The sequence below is a fragment of the Anolis carolinensis genome, chromosome 2, assembly GCF_035594765.1.
Source record: "Anolis carolinensis isolate JA03-04 chromosome 2, rAnoCar3.1.pri, whole genome shotgun sequence".
Lineage (NCBI taxonomy): Eukaryota > Metazoa > Chordata > Lepidosauria > Squamata > Dactyloidae > Anolis > Anolis carolinensis.
Window position 1 is genome coordinate 24,358,802 of NC_085842.1, and position 27,588 is coordinate 24,386,389.

The following is a 27,588-nucleotide window of genomic DNA, read 5'->3' on the forward strand; positions in this document are numbered from 1 at the left end:
AAGGGGGAATCATGAATGATATAAACAATTGAAAGACATTTGATAAATACGAAGTTCATAACATCTGGGGAACCCAATATGGAAATTCATAAAAGTGGAGTTTAGCAGCATGATTTTACAATTCATGAAGTTGTTATCTCTTGCCTCAGAGTGCAGGGATAATCCACAGTAAACTCCAGTAAAAAGTCTCAATCACCTTCTACTATAAATATATGGAATATAGAACATAAAGTCTTGACTTTTGAACTATCTTTTACAAAGTCCTGGGGGGGGGGGGGGTGGTCATCTCGATCACAGGGGGTTGGACTAGATGGCCATGTAGTCTCTTCCAACTCTATGATTCTGTTACCATGTCTAGCTGGCTGCCTCCCTACCACTCAGTGGCCTGTGGACTCTATCTTTCCCTCTTTCCCTCCCTCCCAGTGAGTGGAAAATTGTCTATTCCCAATACAGAAATGCATGAATAAAAATGATTGCAATTTTACTTAATCCCCGGTTCCTTGATTTTACAAATTAATGCTATTTTGAAAGTGTTCCTCCAACTTATTTCCTCCTTAAGGCAGGCGGATGCCCTTGTGCAGAGTGAATCATTTACCGGAAATGCTCTTTCAGGAAGTGAAAACTCATTTAACTCAGCCATGGCCGCTGCTTCTGTTGTTCAGGATCTCAGCGAGGAAGCCACTTCTTCGATCTGTTTGGATTATTTCAAGGATCCTGTGACCATTGAATGTGGGCACAGCTTCTGCAGATCCTGCCTGACTCAGTGCTGGGAGAAGTCAGGCAATTCGGATGCCTCCTGCTCTTTCTGCAGGGAAAAGGTTCTGCAAAGGAAGATAACAACAAATACGCAGCTGGCCAACATTGTCCTACCGGTAGTAGTTACCATCTATGTGGAGTATGGCAGATCCAAGGAGCAGCATGATTTTAGAGTTATCTCTCTATGGAAAGGTTTTCAAGACTGCAAGGTAAAAAAAAACAACTTGTTAGGTTTGATGAGAGAAGGGAATACCTGGGGAAGCTTTCTGGGAAGTCCTTTGGCCAAATGCTATGAAATCTGGGGTTTGTAGTTTTACGCGTTTTCCTATTCTGGGCACCGCAATTGAAGGGAGATGTTGACAAGCTGGAATGTGTCCAGAGGAGGGCAACTAAAATGATCAAGGGTCTGGAGAACAAGCCCTATGAGGAGCGGCTTAAAGAACTGGGCATGTTTAGCCTGCAGAAGAGAAGGCTGAGAGGAGACATGATAGCCACATATAAATATCTGAGGGGAAGTCAGGGAGGAGGCAGCAAGCTTGTTTTCTGCTACCCTGAGACTGGAACGCAGAACAATTGCTTCAAACTACAGGAAAGGAGATTCCACCTGAACATTAGGAAGAACTTCCTCACTGTGAGAGCAGTTCAGCAGTGGAACTCTCTGCCCCAGAGTGTGGTGGAGGCTCCTTCTTTGGAGGCTTTTAAGCAGAGGCTGGATGGCCATCTGTCGGGGGTGTTTTGAATGTGATTTCCTGCTTCTTGGCATGGGGTTGGACTGGATGGCCCATGAGGTCTCTTCTAACTCTATTATTCTATGATTCTATTATTAGTATTAGTATTATTTCTTACCCTCTTCTCAAGGTGGGTTACAACATTTCTAAAAACACATAGTGATCTAAAACATTGTATAAAACAAAAATATTAAAACACATGTCTACAAAATACAGATTAAAATACATAGAACAAAGATTAAACACAAGACGTAAGTTTAAAATTTGTGCCTTCTCTGCCAAAGAATGCTGTTGCCTCATCAAGGATTCCGTAGCTTTAAGCCACAGCAGTTAAAGTGGTATCTATCAAATTGCATCCATTTTGCAGTGTAAATGAGCCCATTATGTGACATTTTTTGAGGGGCACCCCCATTGGAAATTGGTACTGGCTGCAGTTGGGGTTAAATTGTAGATCCAAGCTTGCAACGTGTTTTATAGTTCTATTTTGTAGTCCAACACTGTACTATCAAAGTGCCAAGAGTCCTTTCTATATTTTCATCCCCGCAACCCAATTCTAATCTGAGACTCGTTTACTTCCTTTTTCTTCTGTTTACTGCAGAACCAGGAAAATGCAGGGAAGAAAAAAATCTTAGGAGAGCTCATACAAGAGTACTCATATAAGATCCAGATTATTGAAAGGATGGAACATTGGATTGGAAGAAAGACAAATGTCCACACACGTTCTTCTCTGCTAAATGCCTTCCGGGGGATGAACAAGATACAAGATGAACTCCTGCTGGTAAGAGTGGCCAAAACAAACGTAGCAGCTTGCCAATGAAAGGGGACACAAAGATTTTGTATATGGGTTCAGAATCCTTGCTATTTCTGAAATTGTTTGGTATCAGAAGTATTGTAACATTTTTATTTACATATATTGAGATATTTTGAATATGGGAACAAAATGCAAACATTGAACTAATTTTCATTTCATATACACCTTGTAAGTCTAAGCAAACTGTTTTCTCCAATGTGGTTCCACCTCAGCAGTTCCCACACTTTGGTTCACCACGTGTTTTGGACTGAAGCTCTCAAAAGCTCCAGGCACTTGGACTATTGGTCAGGAATTCTGGGAACTGACATTCAAAACACCTGGAAGATTATCCTTTTGAATAAGTGCTTAGGCGTTACGGTCATTTTCTGGCTTCGTCTTTAGTGGGTGTCTTATAGGGGCTGGCTGGGAAGGTTGATGGTTCTGAAGTTAGTGAATCCACTCTTGAGTTTAAATCTAAACTTTAGCTGAACTATTGTAGGTGCTGAACCTGTTTGAGAGATAGGGTTCAGCACTTTAGATTGCTCTTTTCAAATATAGGCCAACACCTACAGCTGATTCACTGCAAAACTGATGTTTCCCCTAAAAATTGATGCTTAGAATCAGTATCAAATACTATCTTCAGGGTCATTTCATGCCAAGGGGTCTAAACCTTCCCATCATCATGTCTCCAATTTTGTTCAAATTTTACCTGTAGTGCCCGTCAAGTGTTAAACTAAGTTTCCCAAAATTAGAGGTCAGTCAGCGTGCGCATGACATTTAGCAAAATGCCTTTTTGGGAGGTCTAATAAAATTGAATTAACGGCACTCCATGCAGACATGCCGGCCACATGACCTTGGAGGTGTCTACCGACAACGCCGGCTCTTCGGCTTAGAAATAGAGATGAGCACCAACCCCCAGAGTCGGTCACGACTGGACTTAACGTCAGGGGAAAACCTTTACCTTTACCTAATAAAATTGAAACTAAATGTATAAGAATGGCTAATAAACTGAAATCCTGTACAGTTTTTTTTTCCTGTTGATTCCAATGAAATTAATTTTAACATTATGGATGCAAAAGCCAGCCAAACAAGTTGACTCAAAGTGTGCATAAAAATGTGTTGCAACAAATTTTGACCAATATTCAGACTGCAACAATTTCCATGCAAATGAAGATATGGACTTGAAATTTTGACTAAGCATTATGCTTGTGCTGGACATAATACAATTTGCATCTATAACCATCCTGCAAGATCTCCAAAATTGGCACTTTCGGCACAAATGACCGTCTACTGAAGTTCAAAGCCAATTACAGTAGAGTCTCACTTATCCAACATAAACGGGCCGGCAGAATGTTGGATAAGCGAATAACTTGGATAATAAGGAGGGATTAAGGAAAAGCCTATTAAACATCAAAATAGGTTATGATTTTACAAATTAAGCACCAAAACATCATATTATACAACAAATTTGACAGAAAAAGTAGTTCATTACACATTAATGCTCTGTAGTAATTACTGTATTTATGAATTTAGCACCAAAATATCACTATGTATTGAAAACGTTGACTACAAAAATGCATTGGATAATCCAGAGGCTTGCATAAGAGAGGCTTGGATAAGTGGGACTCTGCTGTATATGAAAAGAGTCTACCTGAATCTGAAAGAGAAAATGTTGCTCTACAAGACTGATATGTTTTCGTTTTGCAATGTGACCATTAAGTTAAAATGACACAGCTGGTTTTCTGTTGCTACCTTGGCTTAATGTGCATACATACTACACAATGATAATGCTTGAATACCACCTTAAGTACTACAGCCCTCTTCTATGTAATCCAGGAATTTTTAGCTTTCTGAAGTTGTTAGAAATCCCTACTAGAGGCCCCTATTGCTCTAGTTCAAGGGAGTTTCAAGCACCTCAGCATAACACAAATCCCAGGGACAGTTAGTATCACTTTCTTCTCAATTTCACTTTCTCTATTGCCCATTTTCAGTGTAGAGGTGTCCCTTGGGAAAAAAACAGACTGCCTTCTCATTTGGAAAATAATGGATCATGTCAGTAATTATGTTCCTTTTCTTTTTCTCTGTCCTCTCTAGGATGAAAAGAGCCTTCTACAGAGGTGAGTCCTAGGCTCTTTCCACACTGCCCTGTGTCCCAGGATCTAATCCCAGACTATCTGTTTATACAGATTATCTGGCAGTGTAGACTCATATAATCCAGTTCAAGGCAAATAATCGGGGATCAAAAACTGGGAAGTGTGGAAGAGGTCTTAGTCATTTCTATTAGTGTTTCCTAATGTTGGATATAATGCATATATATATATAGACACCACGATCCTCTCACCCTCCAATGGAAGCATCCAACAGGCCACAGATGAACATACTACCAAAAGAGGACCAAAGGAACAGATGCAGTCTTTCTGTTCTTTTGGTCCTCTAGTGTCTAGCTTTGGAGTTTAGTATCCAAGTTGAGGGAATAAAAACCTCCACAATGTGTACTGCTGAAACTTTGGGAGTTTTCTTCTTCCTTTAAATTCCTTTTTTTTTTGGCCCCAATTAGAAATTCTAAACAGGATCCCTGCAAAGGATTAACTGTGTTTTTCTCCACTAGGAGTGAGAAGAAGAAAACATTTGAGAAGCCAGGGGCTTTCTCTCCAGAGCTGAAATGGAAGATCCAGGAGTTTTCTGATAAAAATCCCAATCTAACCACTAATATGAAGAACCTAGGTAAAGGAATCTGCCTGTTAGCAGTTATGCTGTTTGCTGTATTGGCCCAAAAGGGAATGTGGGAAACTCAAGTTTTTGTTGTGTTCTCATCACAGCTTGGGACAGAAGCAGTGGGGCTTCTTTCTCCATGGCTCAGGCACCACTTTTTTTCCACCAGAGTTTAGTTTTGAGACAATTTGAGTTAGGGGCAAGTAAGAACGGTGATAGTGACTCACATGCTCAGATCGCACAGCTAGTTTATATGTGTTTCTGAATGTTACTTCTTTAAGAAAAAAATTTGTGCCAGAGACAGAAACAACATGGAAAGAACAGAGATTGGTTTCTACAGCACACACACACACACACAAAAGAGAAAAGAAACATTCAACATGCTATGACAAGTCATTAGTGGGATATAAATAAAGAACAGACAAGTTAAGTACATCTTCCACCAGTAAATGAAAATATTTTGAGCCTTCTAGAACCCACTTGAAGGCGTTTTACAAAATTGATCGGGGATTGCTTTTTCCTTTGATCATTCCTTGTGATCTCCACATGGGTAGCCAAAATGATAGTTAAATGTTTTGTAACACACTGGGAAGAGTTCGGTGAGGAAGGCTTCCTTGCTTTCCTCTTCCTCTGTGTATGAACAGAGTTTCTCAAGGTAGTTGTTATTCGTCCTGCCTATTATAGGCAGGCATACACAGCAATGTAGTACAATCTCATTCTTTTCAGTTCAAGGTTTATTGTATTTTCACTGTAGACATGGTTCTGTTCCAACCTGTCACCAAAACTTGGGTTTTCCCACCTCTCCATTGTCTTCTTTCTAGGGCTCCTGCTAGAAAATTTCTAGCTAAACAGAGATGACATGAAAAGAGGGTTGTTGTATGTTTTCCAGGCTGTATGGCCATGTTCCAGAAGTATTCTCTCCTAACGTTTCACCCACATCTATGGCAGGTATCCTCACAACCTCTGAGGATGCCTGCCATAGATGTGGGTGAAACGTCAGGAGAGAATACTTCTGGAACATGGCCATACAGCCCGGAAAACATACAACAACCCTGTGATCCCGGCCATGAAAGCCTTCGACAACACATTGACATGAAAAGAGGTCGCCAAGCTGACATACTTTTGTCAATAGAAGCTTCTTTCTCAGGGTTTTGTTAACTGAGGTGTGCCCCTAGGTCAGACTTGTGGCCCTCCAGGTGTTTTGGACTCCAACTCTCAGAATTCCTAGCCAGCTTGTTCAGTGGTCAGGAATCTTTGAGCTAAAGTCCAACACACCTGGAGGACCACAATTTTTTTTCTTTTTCTTCCTTCCAGGATGTGTCAACATTTAGAAATAATAACATTCAAAAAAGTCTGATTGTTCACATATGATGCTATATCACATGAATTCAATTCCACTAGTCCAGTATAGATCACTCAGGGAACATCTCTGATGTTGATCAGCATCTATGATAGAGGATAAATTATCATGGTTTAGGCATCCCTCCTCAATCTTGGAAAAATTTTCAAATATAAAAAACAAATATTTGGTAAATGTGCTATTAATCTTTTACTTGAGTTCTCTACTATATTGTGAACTGATATTTTTCCAAACAAGATCATGTGGTGCCTAGATATGTGTTTTGTTTGGCATGGGTGTAGCCAGTTCCTTGTTCTTCTTCCACTTTGCTGTGTGTTTCTGTTTGCCCAGTACTTCCCTTTTTTTCCACTACACATAGAGAGATAGATCCAAAGAGTAAGTCAAATAGTATGCAGGGGCAGCTCCTCCTCTTACCTGCATGGCACAAGTGTCTGTTTCATCGTGAAAAGGAAGGATGTTAATTGAACGAAACTGAAACACGCAGCCTGTTTGCCTCTCAAATAGTGCCTTCACTCACTTCCTGAGACTTGGCTGCTCCAAGTTTGAAAGTTTGGGGAGGCATTTCAAACTTGTGAATAATTAAAACTGTGAGTGTGAAATCCACTAAAGTGGAGAGATGACTGCAAATAAAATAATCATATAAACTGAATGAAATGTGTGCTTTGAGATGTGCATATACACTGAAGAATTGATCCAGTTTGATACCACTTTAGTTGCCACCATGGCTCGATACTCTAGAAAGATGGGAGCTGTCATTTGACAAGGCCTTTAGCCTTCTCTGTCAAAGATGCTGATATCTCATCAAACTACAACTCCCATATCTCCATAGCATTGAGCCATGGCAGTTAAAGTGGTGTCACACTGCATTAATTCTGCAATGTAGATGCACCTGAAGATAATGCTTATCCTTCAGTTCACATGACAAGTTGTTTCCATAATCCCCCTTCACCCCTAAAATGGAGGATTACCACGGTGCAAAGTGGGAGGGGAATCTTCTCCAATTAATGGTTGTATAGAAGATGGAATTTCAGCAGTTATTGCTTGTTGCACAACCAGGTGACAAAAAACAATTCTGCTAAATTTGTCTCTTTCATATGAGCTTGAAAGTAATAGAAGCTCTTTTCAACCCAGCAACTCTCTTCTGGGGTGATATCATGTGTGATTTCTGTGATAATATTTTATGTGCCAGTTATTCAGCTCCTGTTGCTTCTCTTTGCTTTCCTTCAGCTCTCTCTCTGCCTCTGCCAGGACCAGTTGTTGTGACGGCATACCCAGCTTGTTCCTTCCTCGCCCAGTCTGATGGTCGTAAAAGTGTGAAACATGGAACTGAGCCCCAAGACCTACGTGATAATCTTGAGAAATTCAGCAATCCCATGTATGTGTTCAGGCGGAAGGGCGTTACAACCCATGTTTATGCTGAGGGATTTGTTAAGGGAAGGGAGGGAATCTGGCCTGTGGAGGTGGCCACCAAGTCTGTGAGAGGAAAAGACCATGTTTCCATTGGTCCTAAGGAACGGATGTGGGCTATGGGCAAGTGGATAGGTAGTTAGCCTGATATCAGTCTCCCTTGTTGCTCTGTTCTGTCCCTGAGTGAAAAGACCAAAGAGGTCCAAGGGTATCTGAAAAACGCTGCAGGCCAGATGGGCTTTCTTGATGGTGAAATGAGAACCCAGGTCGATGCAATCTCGGAAGTCCCACTCTCTGCAGTCTCTGTCCAACCATTCTTTTACATGTAGGACAAAATTTTTCCTTACAGCAGACAATCCTATTTCACAACTCTTTTTTTCTAATTTCAAAATTATTGTTACATTGACTATAACCTACCCTGAGAGCTTTCAGGAGAGGGTAGGGCTGAAATGGTTTAATAATAGGCAGAAATAATTATTGTCGGCATAAAATAAGAGTTAAAGATTCAAATGTATGTTTATCTGTTTTAGTGCACCTGCTTAAGTCCATCTTGAGAATCACTGGCATTTCCTCATGGCCTGTATTGTTTGCTGAGCTCTGCCATTTTTGCTATGTTAAAAAAGCTAAAACCACAATAATACGTTAAGGTTATGGTTATATACAATGCCAGGTCCTGAAAAATTTTCTTAAACAACAAACATGTTATTGATACAGGCTGTGCTGGTCACTTAGTGCCAGGGCCATAGCCAGAAAAAAAATTCGAGGGGAAGGGGTGTGAAACCGGTCAAGTGGGCCCTGGTCAAAGTAGTCCCCGGTCAAATGGGCCCTGGTCAAAGTAGTCCCCAGTCAAGTGGGCCCTGGTCAAAGTAGTCCCCGGTCAAGTGGGCCCTGGTCAAAATGGGCCCTGGTCAAAGTAGTCCCCGGTCAAGTGGGCCCTGGTCAAAGTAGTCCCCGGTCAAGTGGGCCCTGGTCAAAATGGGCCCTGGTCAAAGTAGTCCCCGGTCAAGTGGGCCCTGGTCAAAGTAGTCCCCGGTCAAGTGGGCCCTGGTCAAAATGGGCCCTGGTCAAAGTAGTCCCCAGTCAAGTGGGCCCTGGTCAAAGTAGTCCCCGGTCAAGTGGGCCCTGGTCAAAATGGGCCCTGGTCAAAGTAGTCCCCGGTCAAGTGGGCCCTGGTCAAAGTAGTCTCTGGTCAAGTGGGCCCTGGTCAAAATGGGCCCCGGTCAAGTGGGCCCTGGTCAAAATGGGCCCTGGTCAAAGTAGTCCCCGGTCAAGTGGGCCATGGTCAAAGTGAGCCCTGGTCAAAGTAGTCCCCGGTCAAAGTGAGCCCTGGTCAAAGTAGTCGCTGGAGGAGGAGGAGGAGCAGGAGCAGGAGGAAAGGGGAGGAGGCAGGAAGCAACATGGAGCTCCTCACTATCACTCTTGGAGCCCCAAGTGCTCTGTGGAGCATAGTTTGAGAATGCCTGGTATAAATTGTTAATGTTTACTAAATTAATATTGATATTTTACTGCCTTTCTGTTGTTTTTAATTAGCATTTATTCCTTTTTGTTGTAAGCAGGCTTGGATCTCTGTATGGAAAGAAATGAGACATAAAAATAAATAAATGTATCAGAACTGAGATGTTGGATTTGGACTCTTCTTTTATAGATGTTTTTTTCATAGCTATGCAGCTCTCACGTGTCCCTGTGTTCTCATCTGTATATGTGCCACATCAGTCTCTTGGTAAATGTATTCCTGTTGTAATCATACTTACTTAGGCGATCCCTCTTTGTTCGAGTATGATGGCCCTCCAAGTGCAGTGTCTTGGCAGTGGATATGTAGGTCACTGTGGAGCCCTATTCTTGACCCACATGTTCTTTCGCAGGGAGGGCATTGGTTTTCAGGTGGCCAGGGTTGGCTTGACACGTCTTCCTCTTGACATGTTTCTCTCTTTCTCCCTCCATATAGCCCTGGCCAGGGCTGTAGCCAGAAAAAATTGGGGGGTGGGTTTGAAACTTTTTAAAAGCAAATCATGAAGAGTAGTTCCATAACTCAAAATCATTTAAATTATATGGTTCGTTCTATATTTTTATATAGACTTAAATAAGTCTATATAAAAATATAGAACGAACCATATAATTTAAATGATTTTGAGTCAAATTTCTATTTTAGTTACAAAGTTTTAACTCTTAAAAAAATTAAAAATGACTGTTAATTGGTAATTTATAGTTACAAAAGAATACCACAACATCTGTTGGAAACACCTGAAAACTGTGTCAACACACTTTGGCAGAAATCAGGCTCCATCGATAAACTTCACTGGACACTCAGGAGTGCAAATCCAATGAGTCTTTCTTGCCCCATTGTGCTTCTAATGTATGTTTTCAAATGTTTAAGAGTTGAAAACACACACACACACACACTTTAAATTGGCATATCTAAAAATCAAAATCCATACATATTATCAAAATTTTAGAAACTACATAAAATACCTTTAATCTGGTACCTAATTATTCAAAAATTACTTAATAGTTTAGGAGAACTTAAAATATAAACTTTTAAAGCAAGCACAAATTATCACAGTTGTTATATACCTGGAAAGATCATAAAGTGTATTCAACTTAAGTTTTTGTCAGCTTCTGCTGGGAGTTTCTAGCAATTAACCAATACTCACACTCCAGGTGGACATAGCCAGCTTTATTGCTACTACACATACGAGAAAGAAAATAACACCACTATTTTCCTGATATACCTTCAGATGCTTTTATAATGCTCTTCCCCCTCCTAACCCTTCCCCAGCCTTCTCCAACGCCTGTGAAAAATTCCTCCTGATTATCGCTTCCTCACAGGACTGCTCTCCTCCTCCAGGTTCGTTTGTTAACGGTGACCTTAGAATCATAGAATCGTAGAGTTGGAAGAGACCTCACAGGCCATCCAGTCCAACCCCCTGCAAGAAGCAGGAAAATCTCATTTAAAGCACCCCCGACAGATGGCCATCCAGCCTCTGCTTAAAAGCCTCCAAAGAAGGAGCCTCCACCACAGTCCGGGGCAGAGAGTTCCACTGCCGAACAGCCCTCACAGTGAGGAAGTTCTTCCTGATGTTCAGGTGGAATCTCCTTTCCTGTAGTTTGAAGTCATTGTTCCGCATCCTAGTTTGCAGGGCAGCAGAAAACAAGCTTGCTCCCTCCTCCCTATGACTTCCCCTCACATATTTGTACATGGCAATCATGTCTCCTCTCAGCCTTCTCTTCTGCAGGCTAAACATACCCAGCTCTTTAAGCCGCTCCTCATAGGGCTTGTTCTCCAGACCCTTGATCATTTTAGTTGCCCTCCTCTGGATGCTTTCCAGCTTGTCAACATCTCCCTTCAAAAATTGCGGTGCCCAGAATTGGACGCAGTATTCCAGGTGTGGTCTGACCAAGGCAGAGTAGAGGGGGAGCATGACTTCCCTGGATCTAGACGCTATTCCCCTATTGATGCAGGCCAGAATCCCATTGGCTTTTTTGCCACCACATCACATTGTAGGCTCATGTTTAACTTGTTATCCACGAGGACTCCAAGATCTTTTTCACACGTACTGTTGTCAAGCCAGGCATCGTCCCCCATTCTGTATCTTTGATTTCCATTTTTTCTGCCGAAGTGAAGTATCTTGCATTTGTCCCTGTTGAACTTCATTTTGTTAGTTTTGGCCCATCTCTCTAATCTGTTAAGATAGTTTTGAATTCTGCTCCTGTCTTCTGGAGTCTTGGCTATCCCTCCCAGTTTGGTGTTGTCTGCAAACTTGATGATCGTGCCTTCTAACCCTTCGTCTAATAAAGATGTTGAACAGAACCGGGCCCAGGACAGAACCCTGCTGATGCCACTCCACTCGTCACTTCTTTCCAAGATGAAGACGACGCATTGGTGAGCACCCTTTGGGTTCGTTCGCTTTACCAATTACAGATCCACCTAACCGTAGTTTTGCCTAGCCCACATTTGACTAACTTGTTTGCTTCAGGTATGTTGGCAGGAGCAGGAATCAAATGCTTGTTCTTTCAAGCTTTGAATCATGTCCTGAGATTTATTATGCAGTTTTTGGGATTGCAATCCCCCAAATGGATGAGGCTTGGCATAGGACAAAATCACAGCCCTAAAAGACACTGCCAGGATATTCACTATATTGGATATAAGTAATATAATGAAGATTTAAATTTAATCTGAGTGTGTGTATCTTACCCTATGGCTGAGAGAGTTTGACTGCTTAACTTCTGTGCCTTTCAGGAGGGCTAGGTCCTGCTTGCTCAGGCTCATAGTCTATGCGTGCCAGGCTATGAGCCTGAGCAAGCAGGACCTGGCACCTCCTCTCAAACACTGTAGAAAATGGCACCCCCTGCGGAGCAAAGCAAAGACTCCCACCTCAAACAAGGCAGTTGGCCACATAATAAAGATTTATACATCCAATAGTGTGTCGATACCTTGCTCTGAGGCCAAGAGAGTATAACTGCACAGCTTCTAGAACAGACTAGATCTGATGTCTTCTAGTTTGTTAGGCCATGAGCCTGACCAGGCAGAACCTGGAGAGCCTTACAGATAAGGAGAAGATGACATGGTCCCCTCCAGAATAGTCGCCTCCAGAGGCAACAACAGCTCAAAGGTATGAAGCCCGACATGAGGTCGGAACAAAATGGAGACCTCCAAATGAAGGCTTCCTAATATAGTGGCAAATGCTATAAAGCTGATCACAAGGCCTAGAACAAGGTGGACGCCTCCCAATATGACAAGATTTAAAGCTCAACATGAGGCCTAAAACAAAAGAGTGCCCCCCACCTAATATAATTGCAAGAGTTTAAAGCCTAACATGAAGCCAAAGTTCAACCCCTAACATGAGGCATACAATAAAATGTAGGCTTCAGTATGTGATGAAATAGTTAATGAGTGGAATTGCCTGTGCCTTCCTGGGGCTTTTTTTTTTTTATGTGTCAGGAGCAACCGGAGTTGCTTCTGGAGTGAGAGAATTGGCTGTCTGCAAGGACGTTGTGCAGGGGAAGCCCAGACGTTTTGATGTTTTTACCATCCTTGTGGGAGGCTCATGTCCCTTCAAGTCACGGGGCTTTAGTCCACTATGCCATCGGGGGCTCCTGATGTAATGGCAAACTGAATTTGAATGCTAGTTTCCCAGAATTATAGTCAGTCAGTCAGTCAGTCGCCTTTATTTCGGTCAACAAACCATTGGCTAAAGTCTAGTGAAAGTAGAATGATGAAATACATTTGAATAATTTATGACACTGCATTTGGCTTATAGTTAATGATAACAAGTATCACCATTTGCTATCGGATGAATGACTATCTTGATAATCTAAAACAGGAACTGATTGCCAATTAGTAATAAGTCTCTTAAGTACTCTTTGTAACACGCTTAGCACTTACAGATTATTCATGAAACACTTGTCGCTTTTTGCCACTGCAAAGAGAAATTTGGCCAACTGCTCCGTTAGTCAAGAACTGCACTAGAGCACTACCTTTGGCCTTTACTGGAGATAAATCCAAATCTTGCAGGATGTAGGGCATATGTGGTCAACTTGTTTTGCTGCCTTAAGGAGAAATTCTCAGATGCCCTTTTTTATTCACATTAAAAAAAGGAAGAAGTGTCTCTCCTGTGAATGAGGCCCCAGAGAATGAATAGAGATGGGCTCCTGTATCAGCATCGTAAAAGGCCACTTGACCTCCAGCATAGTTCAGAGACACTTGGATTCTTTTGAGCTCACTGTTCATAGACAAGTTCAAGTGATGAGGACTGTTAGCAACTCTGTATGCACCACCCCACTTCCCTATAGCCCAGATTCCCCCCTCAGGACCGTAGACAATGTCACCCTTTCTCTCCATAGACTTTCTGGCAACCCCTGCCAGCCACTGATCCCCTTCTCCCACACAGATTTCCCAGAAATGTCTGCCTGATGTGAATCCATCACATCCCAGGACAGAAGTCGTTTTGTTGAACCTCCTCAAGTTGTCCGGCAGGTTTTGAGATTGTTCTCCATGTGTTACACTTTTACGATCCTCAGACAGGATAAGGTGGTCATGAGCTGTGTCTGGATCCAGAGTTACATTTGCTGTTGGGAATGGGAAGAGAAGAGGAGGAAAAGATTAAAAAGAATCACCAGCTAGGTGAATTGCTAGAACACTTTATACACATCCATTAGTCTCATTCAGGCTCTAGTCAATAGGATTTCCATGCATTGCAGTTAATGTTCTTTAATTTATATCCTGCTTTGCCCCCAAATGGGACCCAGACTTGCTTATACTGTGCATGCAGTTTGTCAAAGCTCTCCGAGTGATACTTCAAAATACCTCTATCTCAACAGCAAATCCCAAAATTCTGTAAAATTTCAGAGCAGTAAAAGTAGAACCACACTACTATAATTGTGCAGTGTGAATGCATACATAGTGTAGACTGGCAATCCCCTTTGAGTACACTCCTGTTTCACCCATTAGGCAAGAACTATGGCATCACTTTCCTCTGTCCAGGCGGGCACCATGAGCTTGCTATACACCATGCCCAGTTTTCCCCCTTTCTTGCCTTCTTCTCCTCTTCCATTCTTAGCTTGTCAACTATTTGACTGTGAGATACTTCATTGAGGTGCCCCTAGTCAAGACGCCTTTAACATTTGAGGTGGATCAGTTCAGAGCTACAGGTTAATGAACAGTGTTTAAGGATCCCAGTCCTCTCAATTACCCAGTTGTTTGTTATCAAATGGCTGGTGCTCTTCCAGCCTCCCACAGGAATCCTTTAATATGGGAGCAGATAGTTTTGTCTTTCTAAGGGCAGGGCCCTCTTTACCCCTTGCTCTGCAGAGGTAGTTTTTCCAGTCCCTTCTCATGAGATTCATTGGTGGCTTGATGGCCCTGCTTAGCTTCTAATGTCAAGTGAAAGGTGATGCTTTTGGGATATTTAGGCTTCCATGTGTCCCATGCAGAATCTCAACTAGTGTTTAATTGTTTATAAATTATTTTATAAATCTAAAATATTTTATCTAATTTGTTTTATAAATCTAAATCTAAAAGATTTATAAAATAGTTACTTTTACTGCTTGCATCATATACTGAGATGGTTGGATGTGTGATACCATATCTCAAAAAATAGTTTGGGATAGAAATATTTGAATACATAAAGATTTTTGGCAATATAATAGTGGCTTTGGCATGAGTTTGCAAGACAGTTCTCAAATGCTTTTGTAAGAGATGGGAACTGCATTTCTCATTTCTCCCATTTTACCTCTATACCTGCTGTGTTCGTGCTCTTTGCACATACAAATAATGCATCAGTGAAAAGCTGCTTCATCACTATCTCAACCCTCATTTCTTCAATTGCGATGCAATTCTGCATTTGTCAGGGGAATAGGACAGGGTTCCACACAAATGCAAAACCTGGTGTTTTTTGTTCCAGGGATTTTGTTAGGCTGCAGATGTGCTTTTGAATTACTGGATGCTGAAGGAGAGGGAAGAACATGTTGCTTACCTATAACTGTGGCTTGTGCCTGGTCATCTGTGAACCCAGACAAAGAGTTAATCTCCACCTTGCAGTGTCCCACTCTTTGTGTGCCCTGGAATCCAGGAAACTGAAGAATTTGAGCAGGAGCCATGCCAGTCATGGGAAGGAGGTATGATACCTCCCATCTTCTGTACCTATGACCAGCAAGTTTCCTGCCCAATTCCCTTTTTCCTAGATGCCAATGCAGCAGACAAAGAGCAAAGGAGAGCAAGACACAGTGAAAGGAGGACAGGTGGGGCTGTGAGAGCTCAGAGCCCACTTGAAGTACCACAGTTACAGGTAAGTAAGACATGTACATTTAGTAATAAATACAGGGAATCCATGAAACCTTGGGTGTTGGCTATGTCAAAGTGCAATCCCATCGGTATGCCTCCATTGACGGAAATTGTTTGTTTTCTGTACTCTAAATGGAAACATAAGCAGAGCCAGGGACCTCTAGTGAAAAACCAACAAGCAGCTCTCTGAGAAGCCCTCTTCCTTTTTGAGAATTTGTGTTTTCAAATTTTACCTTTCTGTAGTGTAAATCCAGATATTAGCTCATCTGTGGAAGGAAAAGGAAGAAAGGTAATATGCTGCATTGTTAGGTGTGACAAATCCTGTGTCCAAAATGACTGCATAGGTTTAGCAACATAATGATTATCTGCATGTTTTAGCTGAAATCTCCGAACTGCTCTATCCTTGCAAGTATGCAGATTTGTTTATGAGATTTCTACTGTGAAGTTTTTCAATATTCCTGACTATGGCTGCTCTTGGATTTTGAAAAGAAAAGGCTGTTTTCAAACATCACTGAAACTAGCACCGTAAGATAGAGGGCAGTCAATCCAAAGGCTCAAATGTGCTGTCTACTCTGTACGAAAAGATCTCAAGATAAGACACAGCTGGAGAAATACAAAGGCTGCAACTATCCAAATATATCAGCATCAAATTCTGTTGGTTAGTCTAGCCACAAAGTTATCTCCTTTGGCAGCCTAAGAGTTTCTACATATGGGTACAATGCTGCCGTTCTGATCCCTCCTTAGAGAGAAATGAAAGTATTTCTTTAAATAACACTTAAATGTCCACAGGTTCCTTATTCTTGGAGGCATTTTCTTTACCTCTGACTTGCTTCATGGTAACATCCAGAAAGAGAGCAATGTCTCCATAGTCCCAGATCTTCCACTTCAGCTCAAGAGGAAAAACATCAGGATTCTTGAACTCTTTTCTTGCTTCACACCTGAAAGGAAGGGATCTTAACTCACCTCTCTGAACAGCTAGCCTACATGCTGATAGCTTTCCAGTTATTGCTATGTATGGAATTTTCTTACTTCCACTCCATCATGTGCCGTATGCAAGAATTATGGAAATCTTGAGCATGATGATTCAATATAACGTAACTTCTTAGGCACCTTTTACACTGTCATATAAAATCAAATTATCTGTTTTGAACTGGATTATATGGCAATGTAGAAGAGGTCTCATCTTAGCGCAAAATCATAAAACAAGAATACAGCACTGTGAGTGTAGTCAGAGACTTGATGGCCTTAAATGGCATGCCAGAACATCACAATCAAAAACATTACTTCAAAGTTCTTATTATATTCATAACTTCTGAAGTAAATTGAAATACTTCCAGAGAGAGAAAAATATCCCATGTTCTTAGTAAAGGTAAAGGTTTCCCCTGACGTTAAGTCCAGTCATGTCTGACTCTGGGGGTTGGTGCTCATCTCCATTTCTAAGCCGAATAGCTGGCGTTGTCCGTAGACACCTTCAAGTTCATGTGGCCGGCATGACTGCATGGAGCACGGTTACCTTCCCGCCGGAGCGGTACCTATTGATCTACTCACATTTGCATGTTTTCGAACTGCTAGGTTGGCAGGAGCTGGAGCTAACAGCAGGCGCTCACACCGCTCTCGGGGCTTGGTGATTCCACAATTGTAATTGTGGATTTCAAGCCTGTTACCTTTCTTGTGAAGCACAATGTCTATAAATGTGATTTTCACACAGTTCCCTTTAACATTATGTAATGATATTGAAAAATCAAGAATTATTGCTACACAAAAAGGTAACAGGCTTGACATCCACAATTTTATTATGTCTTACATTCATTTTATGCTGTCATTATCTTTTCTTTAGCATGTGAGACTCTTTACATAGTTACTTTAGTCCTCATTTTGTGACACTCTCTTTTCTCCTCTGTCCTCCACCACAACCATTGCCATCCCTTCAGGAAATGCTAAATCTCTTTAAACCAATTTCTGTCTTGCTAGAAAAGGGAACCACAGGTTCCATCCTTTCAGAGCTCAAGCATCCTAACATGCTGAGAGATGTGTTAATATACACTGGATAACAGCCAGATGTCCAGTAGAAATATTGTGATGGAAGATATTAGGATCTCAGCCAGAGTCCACATCCCTTCCGACTTGTTTTTGTTGTTGCTCCTATTGCCAAATTGGCTGCTGTCCTTCCAAATGTTAATAATATAGCAATTGGGGGAGGGGGGGAGACACTCCTGCAAATTACTTTTTTAAAAGGTACAGAGAAAGCTTGCCATTTCAGGATAGATATTGCTGATTAAACAAATACAACAAACAATGAGTTTGTCTCGCTATGGCAGTGACACTAGCTGTGAGACAAGAGTGCCATAAGGTCAAAAGTAATGCAATATGTGACCTATTAGAAGTTTTCATTTAATTCCACAGAGCATCAGAGGATCACAGTGTCTACCTGTCACATTTAATAGACATGTGTGATCCAGGAAAAAAAATGGTTCTAAACTCTCTTTGAAAGTAGGGGGGGCTGGCGCTTCGTTTCTAAAGTCATTTCCAATTTTGAAGCAAAAAGTTCAAAACTTTCCAAAACTTCCGAATCTTCGTATGTACCTCGTTAATGGTGGATGCGCACACACATGAAGGAAAACATTATTGTCAATGGGAAAAATTGAGGGGCTTCTCTCTCCCTTATTTTTTGAGCTATCCTAATGAAATTTGCAACAGTGGTAGAACACATTTACCACTGTAAGCTCACCAAATCTAAGAATGTTTGATTTGGCCTCAGATTTTTGGCAAAATTTCAAACATTTTATTAAAAAAAAACATTTTTAATACAGTAGAGTCTCACTTATCCAACATAAATGGGCTGGCAAAATGTTGGATAAGCGAATATGTTGGATAATAAGGAGGGATTAAGGAAAAGCCTATTAAACATCAAATTAGGTTATGATTTTACAAATTAAGAACCAAAACATCATGTTATACAACAAATTTGATTTAAAACGTAGTTCAATGCGCAGTAATGCTATGTATTAATTACTGTATTTACGAATTTCGCACTAAAATATCACAATGTATTGAAAACATTGACTACAAAAACACTGACTACTAAAAGGCAGACTGCGTTGGATAAACCAGAATGTTGGATAAGCAAATGTTGGATAAGTGAGAATCTACTGTAATAACAAAAATCTGTTCCTGGTTTGAAAGTGTTATTTCCTGCTTCATTGGGTTTTCTGGGGCTGAGAGTGTGTGACTTGTCCAAGATCACCCAGTGGGTTTCCATGGCTGAGTGGGGAATCAAGCCACAATCGTAGTCTAACTCTCAAACCACTACACTACACCATGCTGTCTCAAAACGGGCCCCGCTGCTAGCCAGGAGGGAAAATGCTCGGGACTTGGTTGCTTTCTTTGGGGCTCTTATTAAGCTTGGATGAAAATGCTTTTCCCTTTCAGCCAAGACTCAGCAATGATTGTTGGGCAAGGAGGCAAGACCAGGCTAGGCTACTCCTTTCTGCAAACAAAGTTTGGTTGAATTAAAAATGCTTTCTCATATATCCAAAAGTTTTCAGAGGCCATTAAATAAATGGGCTCCAACGCTTCGAATTGGAAGTTTAATTCCGAATCACCAAACGATTGCGGAACCCCGTTCAGAACCCAAAATAGATACGATTTTATTATGCTTAACAAAGAGTCCGAGGAATTCTCACATGCCTAACATTTAATAGAAAGGCTTGGGATCCACTTACCTCTGCAAGAGGTTCCTCACATCCTTGAGGGGAGAAGAACAAAAGAAGAGGGATGTCATTGCTCACATATCTGATTCTTCACTGAATGAAAAGGCAGTCTGTCCCTCCCAAAGGACACTTTTGTAACTTCAAAATTGGGAATAGCACAACTCCCCTTATGCAAAGCTGTTAACAAGTTTGTGTTCCATGAAAATACTAAATAAGAGCTTTGATTTCAGTTAACTCATCCATGTAATTCTCTGTAAATACAAATGAATCAAAATCCTAAACATTTCTGAAGAGGATTAGATCTCACGCATACACCCAGTGCATCTTGGAAGCTCCTATATGGAATAGAGGTGTCTCTCAGTACATCAGGTTTGGTCCTTTCACTCCGTCTGTACCAGTGTTGAAGTGGTAGACTTTGGGGGCCCTCATCAAACTAGACAAATCTAATGGTTATTTCATTTTAATTGCAATGAAACCCTAGCATGTGTAGCTTGAAAAGGCATGAGACTGCTCCGACTGAGAATTCAAAATCCCCCAGGCCAAATTGGAAATGCAGAATTTAATTCATGGCAGTTAAAATGAAATATAGTGCTATATTTGTGTTGTGTAAATGGGCCCAGGGCACCCTCTAGAACACTGGTTCTCAACCTGTGCGTCCTCATGTGTTTTGGCTTACAACTCCCAGACATCCTAGCCAGTTTGCCAGCTATTAGGATTTCTGGGAGTTGGTGGCCAAAATATCTGAGGACCCACAGGTTGAGAACCACTGCTCTAGAAGAACATCAAAGCAGATCCAAAATCAAGTAGCTGTGCTTAACCAAAACAATGCCTAGTTGATACCATAATAACCAAAGAACAGATATTTTGTAATGGATCTTGCCTGTGCCAGAAAAACTACAGTAGAGTCTTGCTTATCCAACGTAAACTTACTATGTATAGTAAAATTACTATGTAGTAATTACTGTGTTTACGAATTTAGCACCAAAATATCATGATGTATTGAAAACATTGACTACAAAAATGTGTTGGATAATCCAGAACGTTGGATAAGTGAGTGTTGGATAAGTGAGACTCTACTGTACTTCCAAAACATTAACAGTTTTGTATCTAGCTTACCCATGGCTAGCAGCTACTTTTGCCCACTCTTACCTGTAGCAGTTCTGCTGGTGGCTGCTGACATTTCTCTTTCAACTCTTGGATGAGATTTTCCAGAGAGGAAAGTTCCCGGGTAAGAAAGACCAAGTGTTCATCTCTTTTTCTTACAATACGCTTCTCCAGCTCCTCCATCTGGGCCCGGAGATATTTCTCCTGTTCTTCCAGAAACTGCTGTATTTCTGTAATTTCTCCAATTGTTTTTTCAATTTTGGTTTTTGTCTGCTTCTGCAGTGAACAGAAAGAAAAGCAAATGAGTATCACATTAAGATACAGTTGCTAAAGTGAAAAATAGAGAGGGCTACTGGCAAGTCAATGGTTGTGTAGAAGGAGGAATTTCAACAGAGCCTTCATAATAGACAATCAGGTAAAACTCCCTCTTGTTGTTGTTGTTGTGTGCCTTCAAGTCAGTTCTCTCTTATGGTGACCCTAAGATGAATCTATCATGGGGATTTCTTGACAAGATGTATTCAGAGGGTGACTGGTCTTTGCCTTCCTCTGAGGCTAAGAATTAGCGACTCACTCAAGGTCACAGTCTGGGACTCATGATCAGTCTTCACTCCATCCAAAGATTTACATGATGAAGTTTCATTTCATAACATGTTTTTACACATTATATTAAGTTGTGTTCCTTCCATAATCACATTTACTACTATACTTACAAGCAGGTATTGGGCTTCCTTTTCTGTCTCTGTTTTATATACCAGAATCTTTTCTCTCTCCTTCACCAGATCATCCTGACGAATACCCATCAAAACCTGCAGAGAAACAAACATTCAGTTTTCATTGGAAGGTAACAGCAACATTTCACACACACACACACACACACACACACACACACACCCAAGTGCTCACTAGATCCTTCTCTCTAGGATAAAGAGGAGCCATGGGGAAACACGTTTTTGAAGATGGGGACAACAGTTTCACTCCTCCAGTCCACTGGCCCTCTGTTCTCTAGGAATTCTCAGAGGTTCCAAAATTACTTCTGCAACTTCTTTTAAAATCTTTGGATGTAATTTATCTCACCTTGGAGACTTGAATTCATTTAGATTAGCCAGATATTCCTGTACTTCCCCTTTGCCTATCCTGTGCTGCACTGCCCTCTACTCCATCACCATCAAGTTGAACACTGTAAACTTCTTGGGGAAGACTGAAACAAAGAAGGTGTTGAGTAGTTCTACCTTTTCTCTGTCACCATTAACATTTCTCCGTCAGCTGTATGTAGTGGCCTTGCCATTTCTTTCTTCTTCCCTTTTATTGTAAACTAGCTTGGGGACCCAGCAGTATCCGGGTTATTAGAAGAAGGTATAGTTTGCTTTGGAGTATTAGGTATTATCGATTTGGTAATGTGTAACACTATTTATTAGGAAAAACCCAGTCTTGCTTTTGTTTTTTATGAATGCTCCCATTAGAAAATGCATAAGCATGTGGGTGAACTACAATTCCCAACCATCTTGGGTCAACCCTCGCAAAACTCCCCCAGTATTCACGGTTAGCCATGTTGGGTCGGTGTGCCAAATTTGGTCCAGATCCGTCACCTGCTGAGTTCAGTGTTCTCTTGATACGGATGAACTATATCTCTCTGGTGCCAAGGTCAATCACCTGCAAAGCCTGCCAGTATTCACAGTTGGCCATGTTGGATCTGTGTGTCAAGTTTGGTCCAGATCCATCACTTGCTGGGTTCCGTGTTCTCTGAATAGAGGTGAACTATAACTCTCGGATGCCAAGGTCAATCACCGCAAGTTGTCAGCGTTGGGTCTATGTGCCAAGTTTGGTTCAGATCTGTCATTGGTGGGATTCAGAGCGCTCATGAAATATAGGTGAACTGTAACTCCCAGAGATAAAGGTCAATCACCTCCCAAGTCCACCAGTATTCCCAGTTGGCCATGTTGAATTTGTGTGCCAAGTTTGGTCCAGATCTGTCATCAGATGGGTTCAATGTTCTCTGAATATGGGTGAACTACAGCTCCTGGATGTCAAGGTCAATCACCCCCAATCCCCGCCAGTATGCAAATTTGGCCATGTTGGGTCTGTGTGGCAAGTTAGTTCCAGGTCCATTGTTGTTGCAGATCAGAGTGCTCTTAGATTCCAGGTGAACTATACATCCCAATCCCTACAACTCCTATTAATCATGGTGAATTCTCCCCAAACCTCTCCAGTATGTTCAGTTGCTGATCAATTTCTCTGTTTGCTGCATGTCATAGGAAAAGGTAGGAAAGGGTTAAGAGAGAGACAGTGGGTGGGGTCATGCAAATGGTGAGAGAAAGGAACACTGGGATGTGCAATGGCCTGGGAGGGAGTAAATTGGTGGCTCCACAGCACTGGAAACTGTAGCCTGTTTGTGGAGGCTGGAGGCTGTCTGTGTAAGTGGACACCTGTGCCACACACACACATACAGATTTCCCCTTTTATATTTTATTTTTTTGGTTTTTAATGTATATGCTTATTTTATTTTTATGTCTGTTTATTATTATTATTATTATTATTATTATTATTATTATTATTATTATTTGAGAAACAGCTATATAAACATATTCCATACATTTTCCCCTCTTTTATTTACATTCACCCATGTGCTCCCCTTCTCCAGAGCCATCTCTTCTTCTGTAGTCCCACCAAAAGTTCAATTCTTCATTTGGAGGTAAATTCCCATCTTTTTCCCCCAATAATTTTTCTAGAAATTTTCTCCAAATACTTTCAAAGTCATTTTTTCCCAGAATCCCTTCTTTACTTTTAAATTTGATGTTAGCTTATCATTCAGGGCTACAGCACGAGGATTTTGGAGGAATGGATTTTAATCATATGTTTTATATTTTTATATTGTTTTAATTGTTTTATTGGATTTTCATTGCTGTTTTAATTATGCGTAGGCATTGAATTGTTGCCAATTTGTACGCTGCCCTGAGTCCCTTCGGGTGAGAAGGGCGGGATATAAATGTTGTAAATAAATAAATAAATAAATAAATTTTCCAAACTTCTTTATACCATTCATTAATTTGTATTTTCATTTCTCCTTTCCAATACAGTAGAGTCTCACTTATCCAACGTTCTGGATTATCCAATGCATTTTTGCAGTCAATGTTTTCAAAACATTGTGATATTTTGGTGCTAAATTTATAAGTACAGTATTACTACATAGCATTACTGCATATTGAACTACTTTTTCTGTCAAATTTGTTGTATAACATGATATTTTGGTGCTTAATTTGTAAAATCATAACCTGATTTGATGTTTAATAGGCTTTTCCTTAATCCCTCCTTATTATCCAACATATTCACTTATCCAACATGCTGCCAACCCATTTATGTTGGATAAGTGAGCCTCTACTGTATTTTGCAATTAGTAATCTAGCTGCTGTTAATAGCATGTGTATTAAATTTTCCCCCATATCTTTCTCATCCTCTTTTCTAATTAAAAGTAATATTTCCACTGGATTCCTTCTAATTTTTATATTCATAATATTTTCTATTTCCCTTATAACCAATTCCCAAAAACCTTTTACATGTTTACAATCCCACCACATATGCATGTAGGTTCCAATTTCCTGGCACCCTCACCAACATTTTTCATTATTATTCTTGTTCATAATGTTTGACCTTCCCTTTTATTATGTGTATAGAAGATAGATAGATATAGATAGATGATAGATAGATAGATCTTTTTAAAACCCTTTTATTATTTGAAATTTATATAGCTCACATTTCACTTTGGCTTTTCTGGCTTTCTCCCTACACATGCTAGCTATTTATTCAAATCTCGGTTAGTTTTAGCTCAGAAAAGAGAACATTCAAAGGGGATAAGACAGCCATGTTTAAATATTTGAAAGGATCTCACATTGAGGAGGGAGCAGGTTTGTTTTCTGCTGCTCTGGAAACTAGGACACAACAAGCAATGGATTAAAATTGCAGAAAAGAAGATTCCACCTAAACCTTAGGAAGAACTGCCTGACAGTCAGAGCTGTTCAGCAGTGGAATAGGCTGCTGCTTCAGAATATGAGGGAGCCTCCTTCTTTGGAGATTTTTAAACAGAGGCTGAATGGCCATCTGGCAGGGGTGCTTTGGTCATGTGTTCCTACATGGAAGGGGGCTGGACCCAGTGGCACTTGGAGTCTTTTCCAAACCTGTGATTCTATGGAAAGAAAGTGAGCAGATGAAAAATATGTTTGCCCACTGCCATCCACTATTTACAGATAAGAATTTTTAATGGAAGTGCATCTTCATAGACCTCCCCAGGAGGCTTCACAGGTATTTCCTTCCCTCATCAAACCCCACAAGAGTTTCTTACCTTGTAGTCTTCAGCAGCTGTCCCCAGAGGAATCTTTCTGTGGTCTCCGTGCTCCTTGGATCTGTCACACACCACACAAATGAAGGCTTCGTCATCTGTACAGAAAAGATTGAGGGGCTCCTGGTGTTTCTCACAGACTCTCTCCTTGCCTTTTTCCTCCTTAGGCCCCAGAGGACTGTGTTTCTTTGTTATTTCTACAAAGTTGGCTAGCTGCTGGTTTGTCCTGAGGTTCTTTTGCGAAATGATTTCTCTGCACTGAGGGCAGGAGGTCTCTGTGTTGCCTGACTTCTCCCAGGTCTGGGTCAGGCAGGCTCTGCAGAAGTTGTGCCCACAGTCTAAAATCACAGGGTCTTTGAAATAATCCAAGCAAACAGAACAAGTGGCTTCTTCACAAAGATCCCACAAGAGATCCTCTGCCCTTGCAGCAGCAGCCATGTCTGACGTACAAAGAAGGCAGTTACTTTCACTTTCCTTTGCATTTACTTGCAGAGCATTTCCTGTAAACGATTCGCTCAGCATGCCAACATCAGCTCTTAACAAGGAGGGAACACCTTCAGCAGAAACAGTTTCTAGACCAATAAAATTCCTTACATTATTCTTATTATTATTATCATTATCATTATCATTATCATCCTCATCATCAGAATATACAATTGATCACTTTTCCAAAAATGTGACAATAATGAACCAATATCTATTACAGGGAAGTACACAGTATTTAAAAAGACATATACATATATTTCACATTTTTGTACAACTTATACATACAATTATTAAACATATTAGCATTTTGTATATGGCCACATGACCTTGGAGGTGTCTACGGACAACGCCGGCTCTTCAGCTTAGAAATGGAGACGAGCACCAACCCCCAGAGTCAGACATGACTGGACTTAACATCAGGGGAAACCTTTACCTTATACTCTAGTCTAAAATAACAACAAACGTAACAATAACCTGCTACCCATCTAGTTTTCATTTTTCCCCTCTCTAAACATATCATGCTTATATTTCTATTACAATTTCCTACCAATTTATGTACACTAGAGTCTCACTTATCCAACATTCGCTTATCCAATGTTATGGATTATCTAACGCATTTTTGTAGTCAATGTTTTCAATACATAGTGATATTTTGGTGCCAAATTTGTAAATACAGTAATTACTACATAGCATTACTGCGTATTGAACTACTTTTTCTGTCAAATTTGTTGTCTAACATGATGTTCTGGTGCTTAATTTGTAAAATCATAACCTAATTTGATGTTTAATAGGCTTTTCCTTCATCCCTCCTTATTATCCAACATATTTGCTTATCCAACATTCTGCCGGCCTGTTTATGTTGGATAAGTGAGACTCTACTGTATATTCCATTTTATTATTATCCCTATACCCCTTTTGTTTATTTTTTTCATGCCACCTTCACCTGGGCTAACTCATCTTATTTTATTTTCTCAAAATTTCATTGCTCCTGTTGCAGGTTTGTTCTCTTTTCTTCAATGAATATATATTCATATTTACCCCATATGTCCTGAAAATCTGTTTGTTTCCAAATGCCCTTTTTAACTTTAATGTCACAAGTCAGTTTGTCATTGATTACTATGTTTCAAATTTCTCTATACCATTCTTCTAAATAAATGTCCACTTTATCTTTCCAGTTCTTTGCAACTATCAATCCTGCCGCCATTAGTAAACTAGAGGTCAATTCTTTATCTTCTTGTTTAAGTATAATTTTATCATTGCCCTTATTTCTTTAAATACTATATCCCAGAATTTTTAAATAAATTTGCAGGACCACCACCTGTGTATATATGAGCCGACTTCCTGGCAGCCTCACCAGCATTGATTAGAATATTTCTTGTCTATCTGATTTAGTCTGAGGTTAAATATCATGTGGAGCCATGGAGAAGAAGAACTAGGTTAGTTAGTTTGTTAGCCTGAAAACCAAGGTTATCCCTGTAATAGTTTTCCAACATATTTGCCCCTTTAGGCCCTTCCCACACCATATTTGACCATTTTTTCTGCATTGATTCTTCTTCCTAGAACACGAATGGAATGGAATAACTGAATGTGATAAGTGTGGAATCTCTTTTACATATGTATTGAATCTTGCCAGTCTTCAGAGAACCCATGAAGAAGAGGAACATTATAGCAGAGAAGAGCCTGGTAAATGTAAATAAAGAAATGTTTCCAGTGTGAAGTGTGTGAGAAATGTTTTGCCTGTTATTGTCTCATGAGACACATGAGAATCCACACGGGAGAAACCAGGCAAATGCCAGGAGTGTGGGAAAGGCTTTTCTGGTGACTCATTTGAGAGTCCACACAGGTGAGAAACCTTACAAATGCCCCAAGTGTGAGAATTGTTTTTCTTCTAACTCAAACTTGGTAACTCATTTGAGAATCCACACAGGAGAGAGGCCATTCAAATTCCAGGAGTGTGAGAAATGTTTTCCTTCTCAATCAAACCTGTTGACACATTGGAGAGTCCATACGGGAGAGAAACCATACAAATGCCAGGAGTGTGGGAAATGTTTTACTCAAAAATCAAACCTTGTCAAGCATCAGAGAGTCCACACAAGAGAGTAGTCATACAAATGCCAGGAGCGTGGGAAATGTTTTGTTCAACATTCACACGTTTGCAGGCATTAGAGACTCCGTATCAGACAGAAATCATACAAATGTCCAGGATGTAGGAAATGTTCTGATCAGAAAGGCAACTTTGTAAAAAAAAAAAAAACAACAACAACAACTTAGTTTCAAACATATCTGTTGATACTGTAAACCATTTGCGGTACAAAACTCAATAAAGGCCTCTACTGAAACAAAAAAGGGCAACTTTGTTACACCAAAGAACCCATTTAGGAGAGACAACTTACCATGGCTCTCATGGTGGAAACTGGTTTGTTCA

The 27,588-nt window shown here is 40.6% G+C and overlaps 2 protein-coding genes across 2 annotated transcripts in view; one reads left to right on the forward strand and one right to left on the reverse strand.

Annotated features, from left to right (window-relative positions):
* The first annotated feature begins 592 nt into the window (after positions 1-592).
* The window catches only part of LOC100559320 (E3 ubiquitin-protein ligase TRIM7), a 41,804-nt gene continuing 14,808 nt past the window's right edge, over positions 593-27,588 (forward strand). The window contains exons 1-8 of the mRNA XM_062969316.1: positions 593-965; positions 2,083-2,262; positions 4,369-4,391; positions 4,883-4,998; positions 7,574-7,895; positions 13,130-13,199; positions 14,311-14,401; positions 15,434-15,537. Coding sequence (XP_062825386.1) covers positions 639-965; positions 2,083-2,262; positions 4,369-4,391; positions 4,883-4,998; positions 7,574-7,895; positions 13,130-13,199; positions 14,311-14,401; positions 15,434-15,537 — 1,233 coding nt within the window. The 5' untranslated portion in view covers positions 593-638. The remainder of the gene's footprint in view (positions 966-2,082; positions 2,263-4,368; positions 4,392-4,882; positions 4,999-7,573; positions 7,896-13,129; positions 13,200-14,310; positions 14,402-15,433; positions 15,538-27,588) is intronic.
* LOC100559519 (E3 ubiquitin-protein ligase TRIM7) lies at positions 12,904-26,703 on the reverse strand. Its single transcript, XM_062973608.1, has 7 exons — positions 24,681-26,703; positions 21,058-21,153; positions 20,393-20,623; positions 19,256-19,278; positions 16,353-16,471; positions 15,767-15,799; positions 12,904-13,819 (listed from the first exon to the last, which is right to left on the reverse strand). The coding sequence occupies exons 1-7, from the start codon at positions 25,197-25,199 to the stop codon at positions 13,302-13,304; spliced, it is 1,539 nt and encodes a 512-aa protein (XP_062829678.1). The 5' UTR covers positions 25,200-26,703; the 3' UTR covers positions 12,904-13,301.